Genomic DNA, 22,756 nt, shown 5'->3' with positions numbered 1-22,756 from the left:
AATGATGCCGAAATTTTATGCAAGAAAAAGATAGTTAAAGTAAACCCGCCTGGAAAAGATTCGTTTATGGTGTATGGGGACAAACGGCGAGTGAATTCTGGGATCATTTCTCTAATGAAAGCCAGAAAGTGTTTGACCAAGGGATGTACATCATATTTAGCATTTGTGATTGATGCTAAGAAAGAAAAAAAGGTGATGCAGAGCATTCCGGTGGTGTGTGATTATCCGGAAGTATTTCCCGAAGATCTTCCTGGATTACCACCTGATAGACAAGTGGAGTTCAGAATAGACTTGTTACCAGGAACCACGCCAATAGCAAAAGCACCTTATCGATAAGCACCGACGGAGATGAAGGAGCTGATGATGCAACTTGAGGAGTTATTGGACAAAGGTTTCATTAGACCTAGTTCATCGCCCTGGGGAGCTCCGGTGTTATTTGTGAAGAAGAAAGATGGAAGTATGAGAATGTGCATCGATTACAGAGAGCTGAACAAGGAAACAATAAAGAATAGATATCCGTTGCCGAGGATTGATGACCTGTTTGATCAATTGCAAGGTTCGAGCTATTTCTCGAAGATCGATCTTAGGTCAGGATATCATCAGCTAAAAGTAAGAGAGCAAGATATCGAGAAGACTGCATTCAGAACTAGATATGGACACTACGAGTTCTTGGTTATGTCGTTTGGACTAACCAATGCACCGGCAACGTTCTTGGATTTGATGAATAGGGTTTGTAATCCGTTCCTTGATAAATCCGTGAGAGTGTTCATAGACGACATTCTGATTTACTCGAAAAGCCAGGAGGAGCATGGCAGACACTTGCGAGAAGTGTTAGAAGTTTTGAAGAAGGAGAAGCTTTATGCGAAGTTCTCCAAATGTGATTTTTGGATTCGTGAGGTCCAATTCTTGGGTCACATGGTCAACCAAGAAGGGATAATGGTTGATCCAGCGAAGATCGAAGCTGTGACGAAGTGGGAACAACCGAAAAGTCCCACGGAGATTCGAAGCTTTTTGGGATTAGCCGGATATTACCGCAGGTTTATCCAAGGCTTTTCTTCGATTGCTACTCCATTGACAGCTTTGACCCACAAAGGAGCTACTTATGCTTGGAGTGAGAAGCATAAAGAAGCATTCGAGAAGTTAAAGAAGAAGCTATGCGAGACACCGATACTTTCTCTACCCGATGGAGTTGAAGACTTCGCTGTTTATAGCGATGCGTCTGGTGTTGGATTGGGTTGTGTTTTGACCCAAAGAGAAAAGGTGATAGCATATGCGTCTCGACAGCTGAAAGAGCATGAAAAGAATTACCCGACTCATGATTTGGAGTTGGCAGCGGTAGTTTTCGCTCTGAAAATATGGAGGCATTACCTCTATGGCACGAAGTGCAAACTTTTCACTGATCATAAGAGTCTCCAATACCTCTTTAATCAGAAAGAATTGAATATGAGGCAACGACGCTGGCTAGAATTACTTAAAGACTACGACTGCGAGATACTTTACCACCCTGGTAAAGCTAATGTTGTTGCTGATGCTCTCAGTCGGAAGGTCAATCTTGAAAGGAAGAGGCCAAGAGCGTTGAGAATTGAAGTTGTCTCGACCATTGTGGAAAGTATAAAGAAAGCTCAAGAGGAAGCTTCTGAGAAAAATGACCGAAAGGAGGAACGTTTGGGTAAAACGTTGGTGTTTGGTACTAACGGTCATGGACTGAAGGTATTCCAAGATCGTATTTGGGTACCTAAGTCAGGAGGAATTAGGGATCTTCTGATGGAAGAAGCTCACAAAACCATGTACTCAATTCATCCGGGTAGGACTAAAATGTATAGGGACCTGAAACCCTACTACTGGTGGCCGACGATGAAGCTTGATGTTGCAAAGTATGTGGCCGAGTGTGTGACTTGTGCGAGAGTCAAGACACAACATCAGAAACCTTACGGGAGTTTAGAACCATTGCCTGTGCCTATGGGTAAGTGGGAAGACATTGCTATGGATTTTGTCACTAAACTGCCCAGAACAAAGAATGGTCACGACATGATTTGGGTGGTCGTTGATCGATTCACTAAGAGTGCGCATTTCATAGCGTCCAGGGAGAAATGGTCTATGGAAAAGCTTGCGAATTCTTACGTGAAGGAAATTGTGAGGCTTCATGGTGTTTCGTTAACGATTGTATCGGATCGTGATAGCCGTTTCACCTCAAGGTTTTGGAAAAGTCTACAAGAGGAAATGGGTACCAAGTTATGTTTAAGCACAGCTTACCATCCGCAGACTGATGGTCAGAGTGAAAGAACAATACAAACACTTAAAGATATGCTGAGAGCATATACCTTGGAATTCCTAGGTAATTGGGATGAACATTTACCGTTGGTAGAATTTTCCTATAATAATAGTTTTCACTCAAGCATTAAGATGGCACCTTATCAAGCTTTGTATGGACAGAAGTGTCGTACGCCGTCTTGTTGGCTTGAGGCTGGGGAAAAGCAGTTTATGGGACCAGAGATGGTTCATCAAACTGCTGAAAAGTTGAAAATAATTAGGGAAAGAATGTTAGCAGCTCAAGATCGTCAAAAGAACTATGCTGACAAGAAGCGAAGACCGATGACTTTTGAGGTTGGAGATTCGGTTTTGCTTAAAGTCTCGCCGTGGAAGGGACTTATAAGATTTGGTAAAAGGGGAAAGTTGAGTCCAAGGTTTATTGGACCGTTTAAAGTTCTTCAGAGGGTTGGGAACCAAGCTTACAAGCTCGAATTACCCGAAGAACTGAATGGAATTCACAACACTTTTCATGTGAGTTATTTGAGGAAGTTCACGGGAGAAGTTCCCGATATAATTCCAATTTCCGAATTGAGAATTGATGAGAACAAAAGGTTGATTGAAGAACCAGAGGCAATTGTTGACCGAAAGACTAAGAGGTTGCGACGTAAAATGGTTGGGTTAGTGCTTGTCCGATGGAAACACACGAATGGGCCGAATCTCACCTGGGAGACGGAGAGTGACATGTTGAGTCGCTATCCACATTTGTTTGTCGATGTGTGATTCCGAGGACGGAATCATTCTAAGGTGGAGAGAATTGTAACGCCTGTGTTTCCGGGCTTGACATTTTTAGCAATGTAATAGTCTAGGTTAACCTTTGTAACCCGTTTTGAAATAATAAGATTATATTATTTGAGTATTATGTGTTAAAGTTGTAGTGGTCTAAACAAGGATTCCGGAGATATAAGGAATGCCGAAATCCGAGTTATAACGAAGAAGTTATGACCTGTCGAAGTTTCGCGACAGAACCGACACGACCCAGCGCGACCCAGCGCGACGTAAATAGTGAATTTAAGGTAGATAGATATCTATCCTTAGTGAACTAAATGAGAATTGAAGATCTCATCGATAGTAGTGCAACGACGGAAAGACGGACGGAATCGGAGTTCAGATGAAGGAGTTATGAATTTCGAACGGAGTTTTCCTGTCCCGGCCTACTAAAGATAATATATAAGTAATATACTTATAATATATTAAAAATAAAGTCAAAATTAGCCAATGGAGTCTAAACGAGAGTTGTAGAGCATAATCTCACCTTCGCGGCGATATAAAGAACGTCGAAAACGGAGTTCGTATGCGAAAGTTATGAATTTCTGAAGTTCGGGGCGCGAAACCCCAAACTGTCAGAGCCCACGACGTGGAACAAGGTTGCCACGACGTGGCAAGTGTCCTGTCACCTCCAGAAGGCCCCCAGATGCAACTTGGGATGACGCATGCAGTGACGACCAAGCCCACGACGTGGAACAAGGTTGCCACGACGTGGCAAGGGCCAAATTTGCCCTATAAATAGATTTGAAGGGCCGGCCGTTTAGGGTTGCTATTTTCTCTCTTCTCTCTCCCGTTTTGCATCGATTTGCGTGCCAGAAGTACCCCGAAGCCCCGGTAATATTCCCAAGTCCCGAAGCAAGTCCCGAGATCCCGAAGATCCCGAGAAGTGCGGTTCCCGAGTCGAAGCTCTGCCCGCGAGAAGTTCGATTTTTGAAGAGATCTTCCAGATCTGCTGAGGATTACTACTTCTGCAAGTCGTAGTGCTGTCCGATCATCTTCTGATCAAGTGAGTGTGTAGTTACTTTCTTCTAACGCATAATTATGAAGTATTTTATACGGAATACGTATTATGTGTATAATTTTGTGGTTATGTGTGTGAATGTGTATTCACTTTCTTCTAACTCATAGATATGATTATTTCTCTATGAGATATGTGTTATGTGTGTGTGTGCCTCATCTGTTATGTGATATAAGTGTTGATTAAAGCATGCTATACAGGTTTTTAAACTATGTATACAAATGTATATTTTTATCTACTAATATGCTGGGTAGAACATGGGTGGATAGTTGGTGTGTAATAAACAGATGAGAGGCCTCGTTGTAGTTTGATTTAGTCATCTAGCGGAGTTTAGATGACGACCACATACTTTTCTAGATAGTCTTGTGGAAACATTAGCAGGTTCGCCACCTGTAGGTGTTAATGAACTTGGGTGTTCATTCGTTGTACTCCATCCCCCTCATGGTTGCCTTATTTGACTTATATTGCTGAGGTACCCCCGAAGCATGTGTTGTCGCCCCGATGAAATATTCTTAGACTAGGTCCCTTATGTTAGTTGTTTTAGGGACATTAAAGTGAGAATAACGGGAATGGGTAATTGGGTTATTGTTGGTTGGTGAAAATTAAATATGATATTTATTGTGGGTTGAAAAACCTATATGCTCACCAGGCTCCCAAGCCTGACCCACTCAGTTTTAAATTGTATTACAGGAAGTGGCGGAAGGGCATGAGATGGATGAACCATCAAGTTGTTTTGTTTACAAGTCTACATATGTTTATATTTGTTATATGACTTGTAATGTATTCGTTTATGCTTATTGGTCTGTATCGGAACATGACACCCCGAGTTTTGATTATAATGAAAATACATTTCTTTTATGAAATGCTTCGGTAAACATTGTTTTATCATGTTTTGTTTTTGGGAACAAATTCCGCAACTCTTTCAAATCAAAAGGATTTACTCTGAAAATATTTAAAAGCATAAATGAAAATCGGTCTTTTCTGGCCGAGATTTTGGGGATGTCATAACTTTCTCTAGATAGATATCTTTTGCATGCTTAGGTTTTCTTAGATAGATAATCTAATGTTTCACAACAATTAACTTTTTGGAGACTTTAAACTCAGTATTGAGAGAATGCCATGCCTCCTTTACTGTTTTGGCTTAACCGGAGAAAAGGTAGTCATGAACCATTTTATTGAAGAAATAAGAGAGATTTTGCATGTTTTTTTTTGTTTTCCTTCAACTTGTATTGATCTCTATTTGGATCAACAAGCACCTTCAACTTGTATCCATCACAATATTCAATAACCTTTTCAGGTTGTTTTAGGAGAAATGTGTAAAATATGATTATACTTTTTGAACTCAAAGTTATCAGAAGAAGCTTCGGAGCATACAAAATTGACCATTCCTAAATCTAATAGTTCAAACGAAGCTATAATTACTACAAAAAAGAAAAGAGTGGTTTGATTCAAGTGTTGAAGCCCATACAGTTGCCAAATGGTGTCCAGAATCCCACATCATCCCCTTCCTCCTTTTGATCAAGAGGGTTTTTTGGATTTGAGAATCTTGCCTTATCGCTAAGCTCTTGAAAAGAGTTGAGTAGATTCTGAAGCCTTGCAACAAACTCGATCAAGGAAGATGTGAAATTGGCCAAAGACAAAGCACTTGCACTCTCGTAAGTCCTAACCTCACGTTCATTAAGAACGGTGTCCCCAAGAACCGAGAGGCGTGAAGGCCATTGTAACTGCTGTTTGAGTGCCTCTTCATCACAGGAACCCCAGTTTGCAAAAGAAGGAAGATTCATGGACATATTTGTGATATGGCGGTCGATATTTTTGAAGGTATGAGAATGTTTCAAAAGGGGGGCGTGTTGGGCTTCAGTGGAGGTCTCTTCCTCGGTTTCCTCTTGATCAAGATCTTCCAATTCTTTGTGTCTTTGTCTAGCAGCTACACTCACAAGATGGTATGATTTTTCATCTATCAACATTTGCAACTCCTCTGCGGCCTCGTGCACCTTCTCAAGTAGGTCAAAATTTGGGCTTAATGGTTCCAGCTTCTCCAACTTGTTTCCCAGCTCCCTCAGTACTTTGGCACCTTCACTCCCTACCCTCTGAATCTCGTTTCTGAACATCATCCTCAGTTCAGCTGCTGCCTAGAAAGAAATCAAAACATAATCTCATAAATCCCATCGATGATGTTGCTGCTTAAGTCTTAAATAAAATCAAATGTATACGTACGTACCTGTATTTCTGAAAGTATACACCCATGCATTGCCATAACCATAAAAGCACAATGCCTTAATGCACCGCCAACTTTCACAAATTGACCCCATGGATATCTCAACATTTTATAACGCCCATGGGGCGGTTCCCAAATTGCAAAGCCCAACTGCATGTATATATATAATCTTGTTGGATGCCTAACTATATATGTATATATAAAATTATACATAACCACTCGAAAAGGCTAAATTTAGAAAGAAAAAAAAGTAATACCAGAGCATCTTCTTGACTTGTAGATTGTACTGCTGCTCTATATCCCGTATAAAGAGGGTCATCAGTCGCCTGGTATACGAGAATTTTCGAAGGTATCCTATCATATTCCACGTTTTGCAGGTAACTTCTAACACATTCTATTGTATTCCATAAAAAAAAGGATACCTAGTTCAATATCCATATCGGCAATATATGCTTGTTAATAATATTAGTATATGAATTAATACATGCACTTGTTACCTTCCAAGGAAGTAGCAACACCCCTAAAATTCTTCACCACCAATTTATGTAGCTCTTCTCCGGACCAGACTGGATAAATACATATGTTAACTATAAAACATATGCCTGCTCCGACTATAACCAATAACAATCTAGAAACGGCTGTTCTAAAGAAGTGGGAAGTCCCCGACACCAGTACTATTGAAAATGTCAACATGAATACCCTGAAACCATATTCGTAGGGCTTCATTGATGGATAGAGTTTGATATAGGTTGACACAGAACCTAGATAAACACAAAAACAAAAAAATATATTTATATATAAATCTAGCACACACACAATATATATATATATATATATATATATATATATATATATATATATATATATATATATAATTGGTGAAGCTGACCTGCTATGAAGATGCTGATGATGACCACAATTTCATGCCATTCCCCAGCCCACACAGATACTTGAGCAAACCCCAATGCAAGCACTGCCGCTGAAAATGTCCCCAAAGTACGATTAAATCCTTTGCTAAGGGTCGCCCCTACATAGAATCACAAAATAATATAAACATGTGATGATGATGATCTTGATGCGAGCTATATAGCTAGGTAGGTGATAAATTTATATTTAAACTTTTTTACCGATGCTAAATTCAAATACGACAATGACAGTTAGAATTGCCCAAATGCAATATTGGCTGATGTAATCAAGGGGTTCTTTAAAAAAAATGAGCACGGAAACAAAAGCAAGTGCGAAGCCGGACTTTGCAGCGAAGATGATCTGTCTGGGGTCAGACCGACCCATTTCGTAAACCTTGACAAGGAACTCCTGAAGATCTTCCCATGATTTCGTGATTCTATCCAGGATGGACGCATCATCATCACCATCCTTATTATGATCAGACTCTTCAAACAAGGTCTTGCGAGATAGCAACCTTTCTTTGCTTCTATCGGTGTTAAAGTTGTATGCCATTTCAGGATTGCTTATGAATAATAATACATTAGTTTAATTTCATTACCGCTGGTTGGAAGGAGAACGAGGAAGCTGATCCGATCTAAAAGATGAGTGGGAGTGAAATCAGAAGTTGTTTCGATAGGTGGATTTTACTCCACGTGTCATTATTTTCTCATATCCATTCAATTCATATTAAAACCAATACAATTTTACAAACAATTAAACTCAATCTTTTATTGTGTTATTTATGTTTTATTTATACAACTCAACTAATTTAAAATTAAATTTGTATTATTTCATTATTAGTTTTTAGTTTTTCATCCAACTTTTTATTAAATAAGGATTATAATTTATAATCAAGTTTAATTATTTTTAAAATTATAAGACATATAAACAATGTGTTATTCTAAATATTTTTCAGTTTATATTTTTAAAACTATAAAAAAATAGACAAAATTGCGTAGGTGGTCCATGTGGTTTGCCAAAACATACCGATTCAGTACAACTATCAGATAGTATGCGAGGCATCGAGTTCTGTTGTTTTATTTCTTACGTGGTTGGTTCTTATGTTTTCGTTTTGTTGCATTTTTTACCCTTCAAACATTATATTTGAAATTTTGAGCAGTTAATTTTTCAAAAGTGACCAACGTATCTTGGACCAAATGTGAAAATACAATATAGTTTGAGGACCATTACTGAGATTATGAAGGTGGAACGTACTGAGATTATGAAGGTGGAACATACGGGACCGGAATGTAATTCTAAAAAAAGAACAAATTATTGAAATCGTCCCTATACACTTGTCAAAGTTGTGTGTTTGGTACGTAATATTTATTTTGCACTCAAACCGTCCTCGAGTTTTTATTTTGTTATGTTGTAAGTCCTTGCTTAATAGGAAATGACCATAATACCATTTATATTAAATTTTCAATTACTTTATTTATTTTAAATTTATCTATAACTTATAAAACACGTGGGCCTGTCTCATTCGAACCTACACCACAAGTTCCATCATCCCTTGTTAGTTGCTACAGCATCTCATAGAACACCTAAAGTCGTCGCTTGTAGATGCAAGCCGTTCTTTCCAGAAACTGAAAGCCAACGCATTATCGTCGAAATCTCAAACATCCCTAAACCCATCATTACAACCATGAAACTCTATCACCTCTACCATTTTTTTGTCCACACTACCATTTTTCCACGTCTCGTCATCTCCACCACATCTCATCAAAATCACATACAAACACCACAATAAGAACACCATCATTGCAACCATCGTCTTCTCCATACAACCATCATCACCATCTTCACAGTTGCAAGAAACCAACCCTTACATACTCCGGCTTCCTTATTTAAACCCTACATCGACTATCTTCTCTCAACTCACATCAGTGAGCATCAAACTGCTGCTTCACATCCAACGACCACCCTCTCTCGGCCACGGTCGACGACTACAATCTCACCGGATTATGCTTTTTTTGTTCTTTTTCAGGTACGTTTTAGGGATTTCACCTTAGAAGTTCAAGTTCAAGAACAATTTCATGTTCGATTTGGGAAATCTGATTCGTCCTTTGTTTTTTTTGGTTCGTATTTAGGAAATTCAGGACTAATTTTAAGTTTATTTTGGGGATTTCAACCTATTAATTCAAAGATTTCAAGTTCTTTTTAGTGATTTCTGGTTCTTTTTTTGTTTTTTCATGTTTGGATTTGAGAATTATAGGAATTATTTTGGGTTCGTTTTGAGGATTTTACCCTCACCAGATTCTATATTTTGTGTTCTTGTTTATGGATTTGAGCATTTTGATGTTTTTCTAGATTTTGGCTTCGACTCGTTTTGTGTTTTTCCTGGATTTGATGTTACGCATCATTTTTTTTTTCCGGTAGGGTGGGGCACTTACAAGTTTCCGGAAATGGTGGTTGTTGATAATTGTCAGAGATGTGGCCCGTGGTGGTGCCGGAATAGGTGATGGTCATGGTGCATGGTTGTGGTGCAGGAACAGGTGAATGGTAGTTATTGGTGACCGATTGTGGTTGTGGTGCAGGTGAGAGTATGAGTGAGTCCACATGTCTAATTGATTTTGCTTAATTAATAAGTGATAATTAAAAAACTAAAGATTAAAATATAAATGGTAAAATAGTCTTTCTATGTTTAGCAGCGACCAAATACGTAACAAAATCATATTATGAGGACGGTCCGAGTGCAAAATAAATGTTATGGACCAAACATGCAACTTTGGCAAACCACAAGGACGAATTTAGTAATTTTAAAAGAAAACTATTCTATAGTTCATTCGGTTCCTATTCTGTTTTTTAATTAAAAATAGACAAAACTATAAAAATGGTCCCTGTGGTATGCATTTTTTCTAGGGCTTAGTCCAAACCTCGAATTTTTTGATTTCATGGTCCTTTTGAACTGGTTTCATTGCGTTTTTGGTTCCTCGAAAAAACTGAAAAGACTACTATACCCTTAGTTTATTTATTTTTCATTGTTCGTTCTTTTTCATAAATATTAAATATACAAAGGGCTCATACTCATGGCTTACCTGCAGTTAGGAATGACTTCTTCTGCATCTCTAGTCTACAAGGACCACTCCAGTTGTACAAATGTTATTGGATGAATAATATTTGCTCTTCTGATGGTTCGATAGATCAATGTGTTTTATATTTTTCTTCTTCAACCAATTTATTGAGTTCTCCAATCTATAAGCAGAAACATCATCACTAAGTACAAATTTACCAAAAGGGAAATCTTTTGATTCTTAAGGGACATCTTTCATGGAAATTGGAGCAATTTTCATGGGATTTTTAATAATTTTTGAATAAATTTTACAAACAATAGGGACGATTTCAGTAATTTGTTCAAAAAAAGTGTTTTTGTAGTTCATTCGCCTCCTATTCCTTCTTTTTTTAACTAAAAATAGAAAAACTACAAAAATGATCCATGTGGTATGCATTGTTTGTGTGGTTTAGTGCAAACCTCGACTTTTTTGGTTTCATGGTTCTTTTGAGATAGTATCGTTGCGTTTCTGCTTCCTCGGAAAAATTGCAAAAAGACTATTATACCATTAGTATATTTATTTTTCATTTTTCTTTCTTTTTCTTAAATATTTTTCAATTATTAAATATACAAACGCCCATACTCATGGCTTACCTGCATGGAGGAATGACTTTTTCTTCTTATTCTTCTCCTTCTGCATCTCTAGTCCACAAGGACCACTCCAGTTTATAACTATTATTGGGTGAATAACGTGTGTTCTTCTGATGGTTGCAAGTCTAGCCTCTGATAGACCAATGTATTTGATCTTCCCTTCTTCAACCAGTTTATTGAGTTCTCCCATCTATAAACAGAATTCAACATCATCACTAAGTTCAAATTCACCAAAAGGGAAATCTTTCGATTCTTAAGGGACATCCTTCATGGAATTTGGAGTGATTTTCATGGGATTTTTAACAATTTTTGAATAACTTTGATAAACCAAAAGGACGATTTCAGTAATTTGTTAAAAAAAGTGTTTCTATAGTTCATTCGCCTCCTATTTTTTTTTAACTAAAAATAGACAGAAATACAAAAATGGTCCATGTGGTATGCATTTTTTTTGGGGTTTAATCAAAACCTCGACTTTTTTTCCGTAGTCCTTTTAAGCTAGTTTCGTTGCGTTTTTGGTTCCTCGGAAAAATTGAAAAGAGTATTATACCGTTAATATACTTATTTTTCGTTCTCTTTCTTTTTTCTTAAATATTTTATAATTATTAAACATATGAAGGGCCAATACTCATGGCTTACATGCAGGTAGGAATGACTTCTTCTTCTGCATCTCTAGTCCACAAGGACCACTCTTGTTCTACCCCAAGTATGAATCCTCGGAGCAAGTAAAGATGTCTAGGTACCTGAGTATGCTCAGGGCTGATATTAGAGAATTTGTAGCAAGCAATCGCTACAAGACCTTAGTAGAAATGCTAGATCATTCTAGGAGGAGAGAGATTGAGTTAGAAACTCAGTCGAGAGAGAAAAGTCAAACTCCGACTCCATCACAACCGGCAGCCAAGAAGAACAAATCTACTAGTTTGAGGGGACGCACTTTAAGAAAATGTGGGAAGTTTCATGATAGTCCTTGTAGAGCAGGACTAGGATGCCACAAGTGTGGCAAGGAGGGGCACTATGCCAGGGACTGCATATAGAACATTCGTGTCCGTTCCAAATGTAATCAGCTCAGACACTTCAAGGCTGAATGTCCTCTCCTAAAGCAGACACAAGCAATGCAGGCTCCAGCACCTACAACCCTAAAGATCGTTGGTGGATGTCAAGGGAGAGATGAATCCCCCAAGACTAAGGGGCGAGCCTTATAGATCATGGTAGAAGAAGCAAAGGAGGAACCCGACGTAGTAGTCGGTACGTTTTTAGTAAACTATATGCCTGACTTAGTATTATTTGATTCAGGAGCAAGTCATTCCTTCGTGTCACTTAAGTTTAGTAAAGGCTTTAGCATTACCATAGGAAATTTAGATAATCCCTTAAAATTAGAAATAGCTGACGATCGAGCGATTAGCACATCAAAAGTATAACGTAGTTGTACCTTAGACATCGACAACGTTAGTTTCCCAATAAATATTATCCCCATCATTATGTGAGAGATGAGCATAATAGTAGGAATGGACTGGCTGGAATAGTTCGAAGCCTGATCGACTGTAGGCAAAAAACGGTAAGGGTTCAGACCCCAAATGGGGGAGAACTAACCATCCAAGGTGAGGGATTGAGGAGCAATTCGACATTGTATTCCATCACAAGGTCCAAGAGATACCTACAACACGCTTGTGAAGGGTACTTGGCCTATGTGATCGACACTCGGGAGGAGAAAAAGGAAGCTATTTCTGAAGTACCTATAGTTTGCGATTTCCCAGAAGTCTCTCCTGAAGACTTACCCGGTGTGTCATCAGAGCGTCCAGCAGAATTTATGATCGTATTAGTTCCAGGTGCGGCACCTGTGATCAATGCACCTTATCATCTTGCACCCCCAGAGATGCATGAGTTTTCTAATCAGCTACAAGAGCTGATGTACGAGGGGTTCATTCAGCCAAGTATTTCTCCATGGGGAGCGTCATTTCTGTTTGTTAAGAAGAAGGACGAATTGCAAAGGATGTGCATATACTATAGAGGGCTTAACAAACTAACGGGTGAAGAGTCGTTATCCCTTACCTAGGATAGATGACCTTTTCGATCAACTCCAAGGAGCATCATGGTTTTCCATGATTGACCTATGGTCAGGATACCACCAGATACGTGTAAGGGAGGCAGATATACCGAAGACTGCTTTCAGAACTCGGTATGATCATTATGAGTTCATAGTGATGCCTTACGGGCTAATGAATGCACCCACCACATTCATAGACTTAATGAGGCGATTATGTAGACCTATGTTGGATAGATTGGTGATCGTGTTTATCAACGATATCTTGGTCTATTCAAAGACTAAAGAACATAATAAAGAGCACCTAATACAGGTACTCGAGGTTCTAAGGAAGGAGAAGTTTTATGCAAAATTCTCAAAATATCAGTTTTGGTTACGAGAGGTCCAGTTCCTTGGGCATCTTGTCAACCAGGATAGTGTTTTAGTAGACCCAACCAAGATAGAGGCAATAGTGCAATGGCCAGTCCCGACTACTCCTTCAGAAATTCAAAATTTTATGGGATTAGCTGGGTACTGCAAAAGATTCATTGAATACTTCTCCAATATTGTGATGTCGATGAATCGTTTAACGGAGAATGGAGTTGCTTTTCGTTGGGGTCCTGAGCAGCAAATAGCGTTTGAAACGCTAGGGTAAAATTTATGTGAAACTCCATTGCTAGCCTTTCCTGAAGGTATTGACGACATGGTAGTTTACTGCGATGCGTCAATCATGGGCATTGGAGAAGTCCTAATGCAACGAGGTCGAGTAATCACATATGCCTCGAGATATTTGAAGCCTCACGGGGCTAATTACCCAACACACGATTTAGAATTAGGAGTCGTGGTTTTTGCCCTCAAGATTTGGAGGCATTACCTATACAGATTTTAGTGTACCATATACACTGACCATAAGAGCCTGAGATATCTAATGGATTAACCCAACCTAAAAATGAGACAACGTCGATGGTTGGATGTAGTGAAGGACTACGACTGTGAAATCCTTTACCACCCAGGTAAGGCCAACATAGTAGCTGATGCATTAAGTCGAAAGACAACCAGTATAGCAACGAAGAGTGTCTGTTTAAGGATGATAGAGATCACTCCAGTGTTAGAGATGATCAAGCAAGCTTAGAGCGAAGCATTCAAGGAAGAGAATTGGAAGAGCGAGAGGATTGTAGGGTAAATCCCAGCTTTCGAAATAGATAGTCATGGATTAATGATTCTACATGGAAGAATTTGGGTTCCATACTCAGGAGGGATTCGAAAAATCTTGATGGATGAAGCGCACAAGTCTAGGTTATCAATCCAAGCGGGAGCTATAAAGATGAACATGGACCTTAGGCATAGTTACTGGTGGACATGTATGAAGAGAGCTGTAGCTTGGTACGTCAAAAGGTGTTTGACTGGTCGGAAGGTCAAGGTCGAACACCAAATGACTCATAGGAAGATGTAACCTCTGGATATCGCGATGTGGATATGGGAACAGATAACGATGGACTTCGTCACCAAGTTGCCAAAGACTCCTCGTAGAGTAAGCACTATCTGGGTGATAGTGGATAGATTAAACAAAAGTGCCCACTTCATACCCATCCAAGAAAGCTCCTTGTCTGTTTCACTTCTTGGTTTTGGAAGAGGTTCCATGATGAGCTAGGCACCTTATTGCATATCAGCATAGCTTATCACCCTCAGACCGATGGGCAGAGTGAAAGGACTATTCAGACTCTTGAGGACATTTTGAGGAGATATGTGTTGGATTAAGTGTCTAAGTCCATAACTATAATTGGTATGTACTTGATTTTAAAGTAGCATGGTCATTTTGGGTTGCCTTCACCCTAGCAACTTGACACAATGACTTTTGGAGAGAGAGGTTGAATTTATTATTTGTAATAATAAATTGATTTATTAATGTATTATGAAAATAATATACTAATTGGAAATCATGTTATTTAATTTGATATTTAATCAGAAATTAATTTTTGGGATTAAAGGAATTAATTAAAAGTATAGGGTTTGTTTTACAAATCATTGATAGTTGTGAAACTAGGCTCTTGGACTCCTTGGATAGGAGTGGACGAAAATTATAAGCCCTTCTAATGAGGAGTCCATGGGCTGCTTAGGCCTTAAGTAGGGAATTAGGGTTTCTACCTGCAAACCCTAGCTCTACGACTAATCCACCTCATGTATAAAAGGGATGTAACCCTTATCGAGGATTTCTACATAAGGCGGTAAGATGATATCTGAGGATTTCTACATAAGGCGGTAAGATGATATCTTGAGCAGTTACATATTCAGGGCCCCTGACACAAATAGACGCCTCACAATGGCTCTATGCCTTAAAACCCTAGTGGAGCCGATTTTTCTAAGTATCCCTTCCTCTCTCCTCTCATCCGCTTGCTATTGGTGTTTATGAACCATTAGAGGTGCAACATTTGTGGCATTAAGCTTTCAAGAGTCAAGGATCTTCAAGGTGTTCTTGTTATTGCTACATAACAATTGAGGTAAACTTCTAAACCCTAGTTATATGTAGATTTCAATTTATATATGCTAGATCTAGGGTTTTGCTTTGGTATTTAATTTGTATGTTCAACTAGTGAAAAACTTAGATCCAAAGCAATTAGGGTTGCATGATCACATAGGATGTAGTTATGATCATAACCCATCAATGTGTGCTTGATTTCGATGGGAGTTGGGATACGTATCTGCCGCTAGCCGAATTCTCGTACAACAACAGCTACCATTCCAGTATTGGTAGACCTCCCTTTGAATTGCTTTAAGGAAGGAAGTGTCAAACACCCATACGATGGGGAGAAATCAGCCAGCGAGTCTTGGGGAGCACTGATGTTATGATCAAAACCAACAAAATCATCCAACAACTACGCGAAAGGTTGAAGATTGTCCATATCAGTAGAAGAGTTATGTAGATTGACGAAGATCGGATCCTGAGTTCCTAGTAGGAGACCTAGTGTTAGTTAAGGTTTCACGATGGAATGGTGTTATTAGGTTCCGAAATAGGGGCAACATAGGCCCTAGGTATATCGGACCCTTTTGAGTCATTGCTTGAGTGGGCATGGTTGCCTATCATTTGGATCTGCCAAAAGAGCTCGGTAAGAACCACAACACCTTCCATGTCCCCCAATTAAGAAAGTGCATCTCGGATGAATCCGCAATTGTACCTTTGGAAGACATTCTTGTATTTGAGCGTTTGAACTACGTGGAGAAGACGGTGGCTATCTTGGATAGGAAAACCAAGACCCTCCGTAACAAAGTGATCAACTTAGCGAAGGTCCAGTGGCAGCATCGAAAAGGATCGGAAAGAACGGGAGTCAGAAGTAGAGATGAGAAGCAACTACCTAGAGTTATTTAGTTAGATTTCAGGGATGAAATCCTTATAAGTGGGGGAGAGTTATAACACCCTATTTTATTATCTTTGTAAATATTCACAATTTATAGAAATTTGAAATTCAGTTGGATAACACATTAGCTATAATAGTCTTAACAAAAGTTGTAGTATTCGTAAAATCGAACTCGTGCGTATGTAGAACGTCCAAATCTTACTTCAATAGAGGAAGTTATGATTTATCTAAGATTTCGGTGTAGCAGTGTGCACACAGAGATCGAATTTTAGATCGGTTGATTGTTGGCCAAAACAATCTAAATGATAATTGAAGGTCTCGTTATTAAGATTACAACAAAAAAACCATTGAAAACGGACATCGGATGTGAGAGATATGCATTTTATACGGACTTTAGTAGGCTAAGCCCATAGAAATAAAATGAAGTCAAAATTAGCCGACTGACTCTAAATTGAAGTTATAGATCTTGTCAAGTGCTTTCTGTGGATATAAAAAAATGTCAAAAATGGAGCTCGTATGAAGGAAATACGCAATTTCCAAGTTCTGAAAATTGTCATGCGTAGCACGGCAAGCATGGCTTGCACGAATCCAGCTACGCAACCCTACCCAAATCATGCCACATGTCAGTAGGTCGGTGGAGCTATGCCACCTATGCGCGGTGCGCCCCCATGTTGCACAACATGCACTTGTCCTATAACTAGTCCCTCCAAATTTCCTTCATTCCTCACACATTTTGACTCCATTCACTTTGCAATTACTTTAGTCCTTTAAGGCCCTAGTTTATGATAGTTTAGCGAGGCTCTAGAATATTTGAGAGGCCGACCAAAAGGATTTTATGGGTCGGGATTCTGTCCGCTTAGTCTTCCGATTTACACTTAAAATCTCTATAAGTTAAACTACACTCTCCTGTTTTAAGTATAACTTATATTTATAGTTATACGTCATTGTTATGTACCTATAAATAAGATTTATCAATAATTCCAAGTCAAAATATTGGCTAATCTACTTATGGTAGAGGTGTCTAGAATGGTCATGTTCGCTTGGTTGTTGGATTTCAGAAAGACTATATGTCAAAATGATCTTCCCTCCCAACTGTCCTGCCTAGCTGATCCTATCTGATAGATCTATCAATACTCATTGGGATTAGTGATAAATCTAGAATTCTTTACCAGATTCCGTTAGAATCTAATAATCTATAGTATTATAGTTTAATACTTAATAGACTCAGTGTCGTTAGTAGGATCGTCTGGTTAGCTTTTAGTGTAACGACTCAAATTTTCAAATAAATTTTTCGTTAAAAACAAAACATCATTATTCGACAAAAAGGGTTTATTCCAAGTTTGTTTCAAAATATAAATAATAAATCTCCAGGATCTTCAACAGTGGCAGTGTGTACGTGTCACGCCGGCGCCTTTCCACGGTCATCACTAGTACCTGAAAAACATAAACACAACTAGTAAGCAGAAATGCTTAGTGAGTTCCCCAGTATACGACTTACCCACATACGCCTTCCGGCCCGGACCTTTCGGTCCACATAACATTGCCTTCCGGCCCGGACCTTTCGGTCCACATAACATTGCCTTCCGGCCCGAACCTTTCGGTCCACATAACATTGCCTTCCGGCCCGGACCTTTCGGTCCACATAGCATTTTGCCTTCCGGCCCATGATAGTATAAAACATAACACATGTAACATAAAACTCATAACACATAGATCATACATCATACCGTTCTTTCTATCACATAAAGTCTCGCCTTCCGGCCCGTATAAGCATACATCACATATAAGCGCACATCACATATAAAGCATCTACCTCTCTAGACATAGCATAAATATAACACACACGACCTTCCGGTCTAACAGTCAAACCCTTCCGGGTGAAGTATAGTGAGAAGACTCAACTCGTAGTACACAGGCTATAACCTCTTCGAGCTACTCGCACACAATCCGCTAGTCCGCAGGTTCCCTATAATACCACAGCCTTAGTTAATGATCTTATCAAACAAGACAACTGACCCCTCTAAGATATATACAGGTCAACGGTCAATCTTGACCGGACTCGTCGAGTGCAAAGGGTAACTCGACGAGTATAGACATCCTGACACCACTCGCCGAGTCTGAAGAACGACTCGACGAGTTCCAGTAGATCTTCAAGCTACTCGCCGAGTCTGAAGAACAACTCGACGAGTCCTAGTGAACCTTCAAGCTACTCGCCGAGTCTGAAGAACAACTCGGCGAGTTCTAGTGAATCTTCAAGCTACTCGCCGAGTCTGATCATTGGACTCGGCGAGTCCCCGCCATGCAGTCAATCCGCTGCCTCCTGTATTTCGCATGATTTCGAAGTATATAGATATAGGGCTTCCTGGACTTTCATATATACTATTACAGGGGTTTTTAACACTTATAACAACAATATAATCTAACTAACCCTTAATTGGGTTTCCTAAACCCTAAACTCGCATACAACGTAAAAGTTACAGATTTCGATCCGAAGATTACCTGGAAACGTGTTCCCTGTGTCTCCAAACCTCCAATACTCGATTCCTTTGATCACCACCTTGCTCCTCCTTGTCTAACAATCTCTTCAAGCCTTCTCAAGTTCTCTCTCTTGCTTCAGATGCTCACACACTCCCAGGGGATCTTCAACCGGCCAAAAGACGCGACATGACGGCCATAAGATCGTTATATACGATCAGAAATGAAACGGCTAGGGTTCAGCTGAACAGCGTCGACTCGCCGAGTCCCTTATTGGACTCGTCGAGTCCAGTCGCGCGTCTGCGACCAAGACTATGGCCCTACTCGGCGAGTCGTGCACCAACTCGCCGAGTCCCCTCCTAAATGTGCCCCAAAAATAATTTAAAGAAATACCTGAAATTCCGGGCTGTTACAACTCTCCCCCACTAGAACTAGACTTCGCCCTCGAAGTCTCTCATTCTGCGAATAACTCCGGATGTTGCTCCCGCATTTCTCTTTCCGGCTCCCAAGTCATCTCCGATCCTTTCCGATGTTGCCACTGAACCAACACCAGTGGTATTTCCTTGTTCCGTAGAACCTTGATCTTCCGATCCTTGATAGCTACTGGTCTCTCGGCGTAATTCAGACTCGCATCTACCTGGATATCTTCTAACGGAACCACTGCTGCCTCATCGGCTATACACTTCCTCAGCTGTGATACGTGGAAGGTATTGTGAATCTGATTCAGCTCCGCTGGCAACTCCAACCGATAAGCTACCCGACCTACCCTTGCAATTACCCGAAATGGACCTATGAACCGGGGCCCCAATTTGCCCCTCTTCCTGAACCGAATCACCCCTTTCCAAGGAGAAACCTTTAGGAGAACGAAGTCGCCGACCTGGAATTCGAGCTCGGACCGGCGTCTGTCCGCATAACTCTTCTGTCGGCTCTGGGCGGTCAATAACCTCTGCCTCACCCGTTGGATCTGTTCAGTCGTTTGAAGTACGATCTCTGTACTGCCCATCACTCTCTGTCCCACTTCTCCCCAGCAAATGGGAGTCCGACACCTCCTACCATACAACAACTCAAAAGGTGGCATACCAATGCTCGAATGATGGCTGTTGTTGTAGGAAAACTCAGCCAGCGGCAGATGCGCATCCCAGCTACCCCCGAAGTCTAACACACACGCTCTATGCATATCTTCCAATGTTTGGATCGTCCGCTCGCTTTGACCGTCGGTCTGGGGATGGTATGCGGTACTAAAATGCAGTTTAGTACCCAACTCCTCATGGAATTTCTTCCAGAACCTGGATGTGAAACGTACATCGCGGTCCGAAACAATCGAGGTCGGCACTCCATGCCGAGATACTATCTCTCTCACGTACAACTCCGCCAACTTCTCTGCTGATGAACTTTCACTAATGGCAAGGAAATGTGCACTCTTTGTTAGTCTATCCACAATCACCCAAATCGCATCGACTCCCCTGGCAGTTTTCGGCAATTTGGTGATGAAATCCATCGTGATCTGATCCCACTTCCACTCAGGGATCTCCAAGGGTTGCAACTTACCGTGCGGTCTCTGGTGCTCGGCCTTAACTTTACGGCAGGTCAAACACCTCTCCACGAACCAAGCAACGTCTCTCTTCATGCAAGGCCACCAGTACTCCTTTTTCAAATCCAGATACATTTTCGTAGCACCGGGATGGATCGAGAATTTCGATCTATGTGCCTCCTCCATCAAAATAACACGCGTACCGCCCACGAATGGCACCCAGATCCGACCCTGAAATGTCAGAAGTCCCCGCCCATCCGTAACGAACTCTGAAATTAACCCGACGACCCGCTCCTGTTTCTGCATCCCAGACTTCACAACCTCGGCCTGTGCCCCACGAATAGTGTCTAATACCGGGGTCACCACCGTCAATCTCAAACATACATCCCGCAATGGAGTACCCTCCGCCCTACGACTCAATGCATCGGCTACCACATTAGCCTTGCCTGGGTGGTATAGGATCTCACAGTCATAATCCTTAACCACGTCTAACCATCTCCTCTGGCGCATGTTTAGGTTGGGTTGGTCCATCAAATACTTCAAACTCTTATGGTCCGTGTATATGGTACAACGAACCTCGTACAGGTAGTGAAGCCAAATTTTGAGGGCGAACACTACTGCCCCCAACTCTAAGTCATGCGTGGGATATCTCGCTTCGTGAGGCTTCAGCTGCCTCGATGCATAGGCTATCACATGGCCCCTCTGCATCAACACTGCACCCAGTCCTGAAATCGATGCGTCGCAATATACAACGAAGTCCTCCATTCCTTCCGGAAGAGCTAATACTGGTGCTTCGCACAGTCTCTGACGAAGTGTCTCGAAGGAAGTCTGCTGCTCGGGTCCCCATGAGAATGTAACACCCTTTCGGGTCAATTTGGTAAGTGGCACTGCGATCTTGGAGAAGTCCCTAATGAACCTTCGATAGTACCCTGCCAACCCAAGGAAACTCCTGATCTCCGATGGTGACTTTGGTGCCTCCCATCTCATCACCGCTTCCACCTTGGCCGGATCGACCAATATCCCTGCCTGATTTACAACGTGCCCCAGAAATTGAACCTCCCGTAACCAGAAGTCACATTTGGAGAATTTTGCATATAGCTTCTCCGACCTCAGTACCTCAAGGACCTCCCTCAAATGTCCCTCATGCTGCTCCCTAGACCGCGAATACACCAGAATGTCGTCGATGAATACAATCACAGACCGATCCAGCATCGGCCTGCATACCCTGTTCATGAGATCCATGAACACTGCTGGGGCATTGGTGAGCCCAAAAGGCATCACCACGAACTCGTAATGCCCATACCGCGTCCTAAAGGCTGTCTTCTGGACGTCCTCATCCCGCACCCTTACCTGATGGTACCCTGATCTCAAATCAATCTTGGAAAACCAAGATGCCCCTTGCAACTGATCGAATAGATCATCGATTCTTGGTAACGGATAGCGGTTCTTAACTGTCACCTTGTTCAGTTCCCGGTAGTCGATACACATCCGGTGTGAACCATCCTTCTTCTTGACGAACAGAATCGGTGCTCCCCACGACGAGCTACTCGGCCGAATAAATCCCTTCCCCAACAACTCTTGAAGTTGCGAGGACAATTCTTGCATCTCAGGAGGTGCAAGACGATAAGGCACCTTCGCAATAGGCGCCGCCCCTGGAACTAGATCAATACCAAACTCCACTTGCCTCGCAGGAGGTATTCCCGGCAAATCCTCGGGGAAAACATCTGGAAACTCGCGCACCACTGGGACCTCCTTCAATGTCTTCGGTCTCTCGGAACTCTCCCGCGTATCCATCACATACGCCACAAAACCGTCACATCCCTGCTGTAGACATTGCCTCGCCCTAGCGGCCGAACAAAAAGCTGATCCCGAACGGGTACCCTCGCCGTATACCGTAAGAACTCCCCCACTAGGGTCTCGTATAGTCACCAACTGACGCTCGCAGTCGATGACAGCGCTGAATCGGCTCAACCAGTCCATGCCTACAATGACACAGACATCACCCATCGCAATAGGAATTAGGTCAATCGGAAATGCGACCCCGAAGATCTCTAGCACACATCCCCGAAAAACCTCCGTAGCACAAATCACCCTCTCAGCCGCATTGGAAACGCTCAAAGGCCGACTTAACGGCTCACGACTGATGCCGATGTGCTGACTAAAAGCTAACGATACAAACGATCTACTCGCACCCGAATCAAATAATACTAGAGCAGGCATAGAGTTCACAAGGAAAGTACCTACACATATATTAACATAAGCATAACATTTCGACCTTTAATTAAATACATGGAAGATAACATACCTGCCACAACATCGGGCGCAGCGCGGACCTCCTCCGCAGTCAGCTGAAAGGCTCTCCCGCGAGCCTTCGGGGCCTCGACCTTCACCGGTCGGGTCTCAGTAGTCCGGGTAGTAGGTGTAGCTCCCTGACGAAGTTGCGGCCACTCGGCCTTCCGATGGCCTGTCTGGTTGCAGTGA

At 41.3% G+C, this 22,756-nt stretch overlaps 1 protein-coding gene and 1 long non-coding RNA gene across 2 annotated transcripts; one reads left to right on the top strand and one right to left on the bottom strand.

Annotated features, from left to right (window-relative positions):
* Positions 1–5,541: 5,541 nt before the first annotated feature.
* Positions 5,542–7,778, bottom strand: LOC111880992 (aluminum-activated malate transporter 4). Its single transcript, XM_023877397.1, has 6 exons — positions 7,439–7,778; positions 7,201–7,338; positions 6,809–7,072; positions 6,569–6,705; positions 6,315–6,461; positions 5,542–6,225 (listed from the first exon to the last, which is right to left on the bottom strand). Exons 1-6 carry the CDS (start codon positions 7,767–7,769, stop codon positions 5,542–5,544), a joined length of 1,701 nt encoding a protein of 566 aa, XP_023733165.1. The 5' UTR covers positions 7,770–7,778.
* A 1,033-nt stretch (positions 7,779–8,811) lies between these two features.
* LOC128126683 (uncharacterized) lies at positions 8,812–9,903 on the top strand. Its single transcript, XR_008224652.1, has 2 exons — positions 8,812–9,243; positions 9,636–9,903. It is a non-coding gene; the product is annotated as an uncharacterized LOC128126683 (long non-coding RNA).
* The last annotated feature ends 12,853 nt before the right edge of the window (positions 9,904–22,756 follow it).

This window comes from Lactuca sativa, chromosome 6 (genome assembly GCF_002870075.4).
Source record: "Lactuca sativa cultivar Salinas chromosome 6, Lsat_Salinas_v11, whole genome shotgun sequence".
NCBI lineage: Eukaryota > Viridiplantae > Streptophyta > Magnoliopsida > Asterales > Asteraceae > Lactuca > Lactuca sativa.
This window is presented reverse-complemented; position numbering and strand designations above follow the sequence as displayed.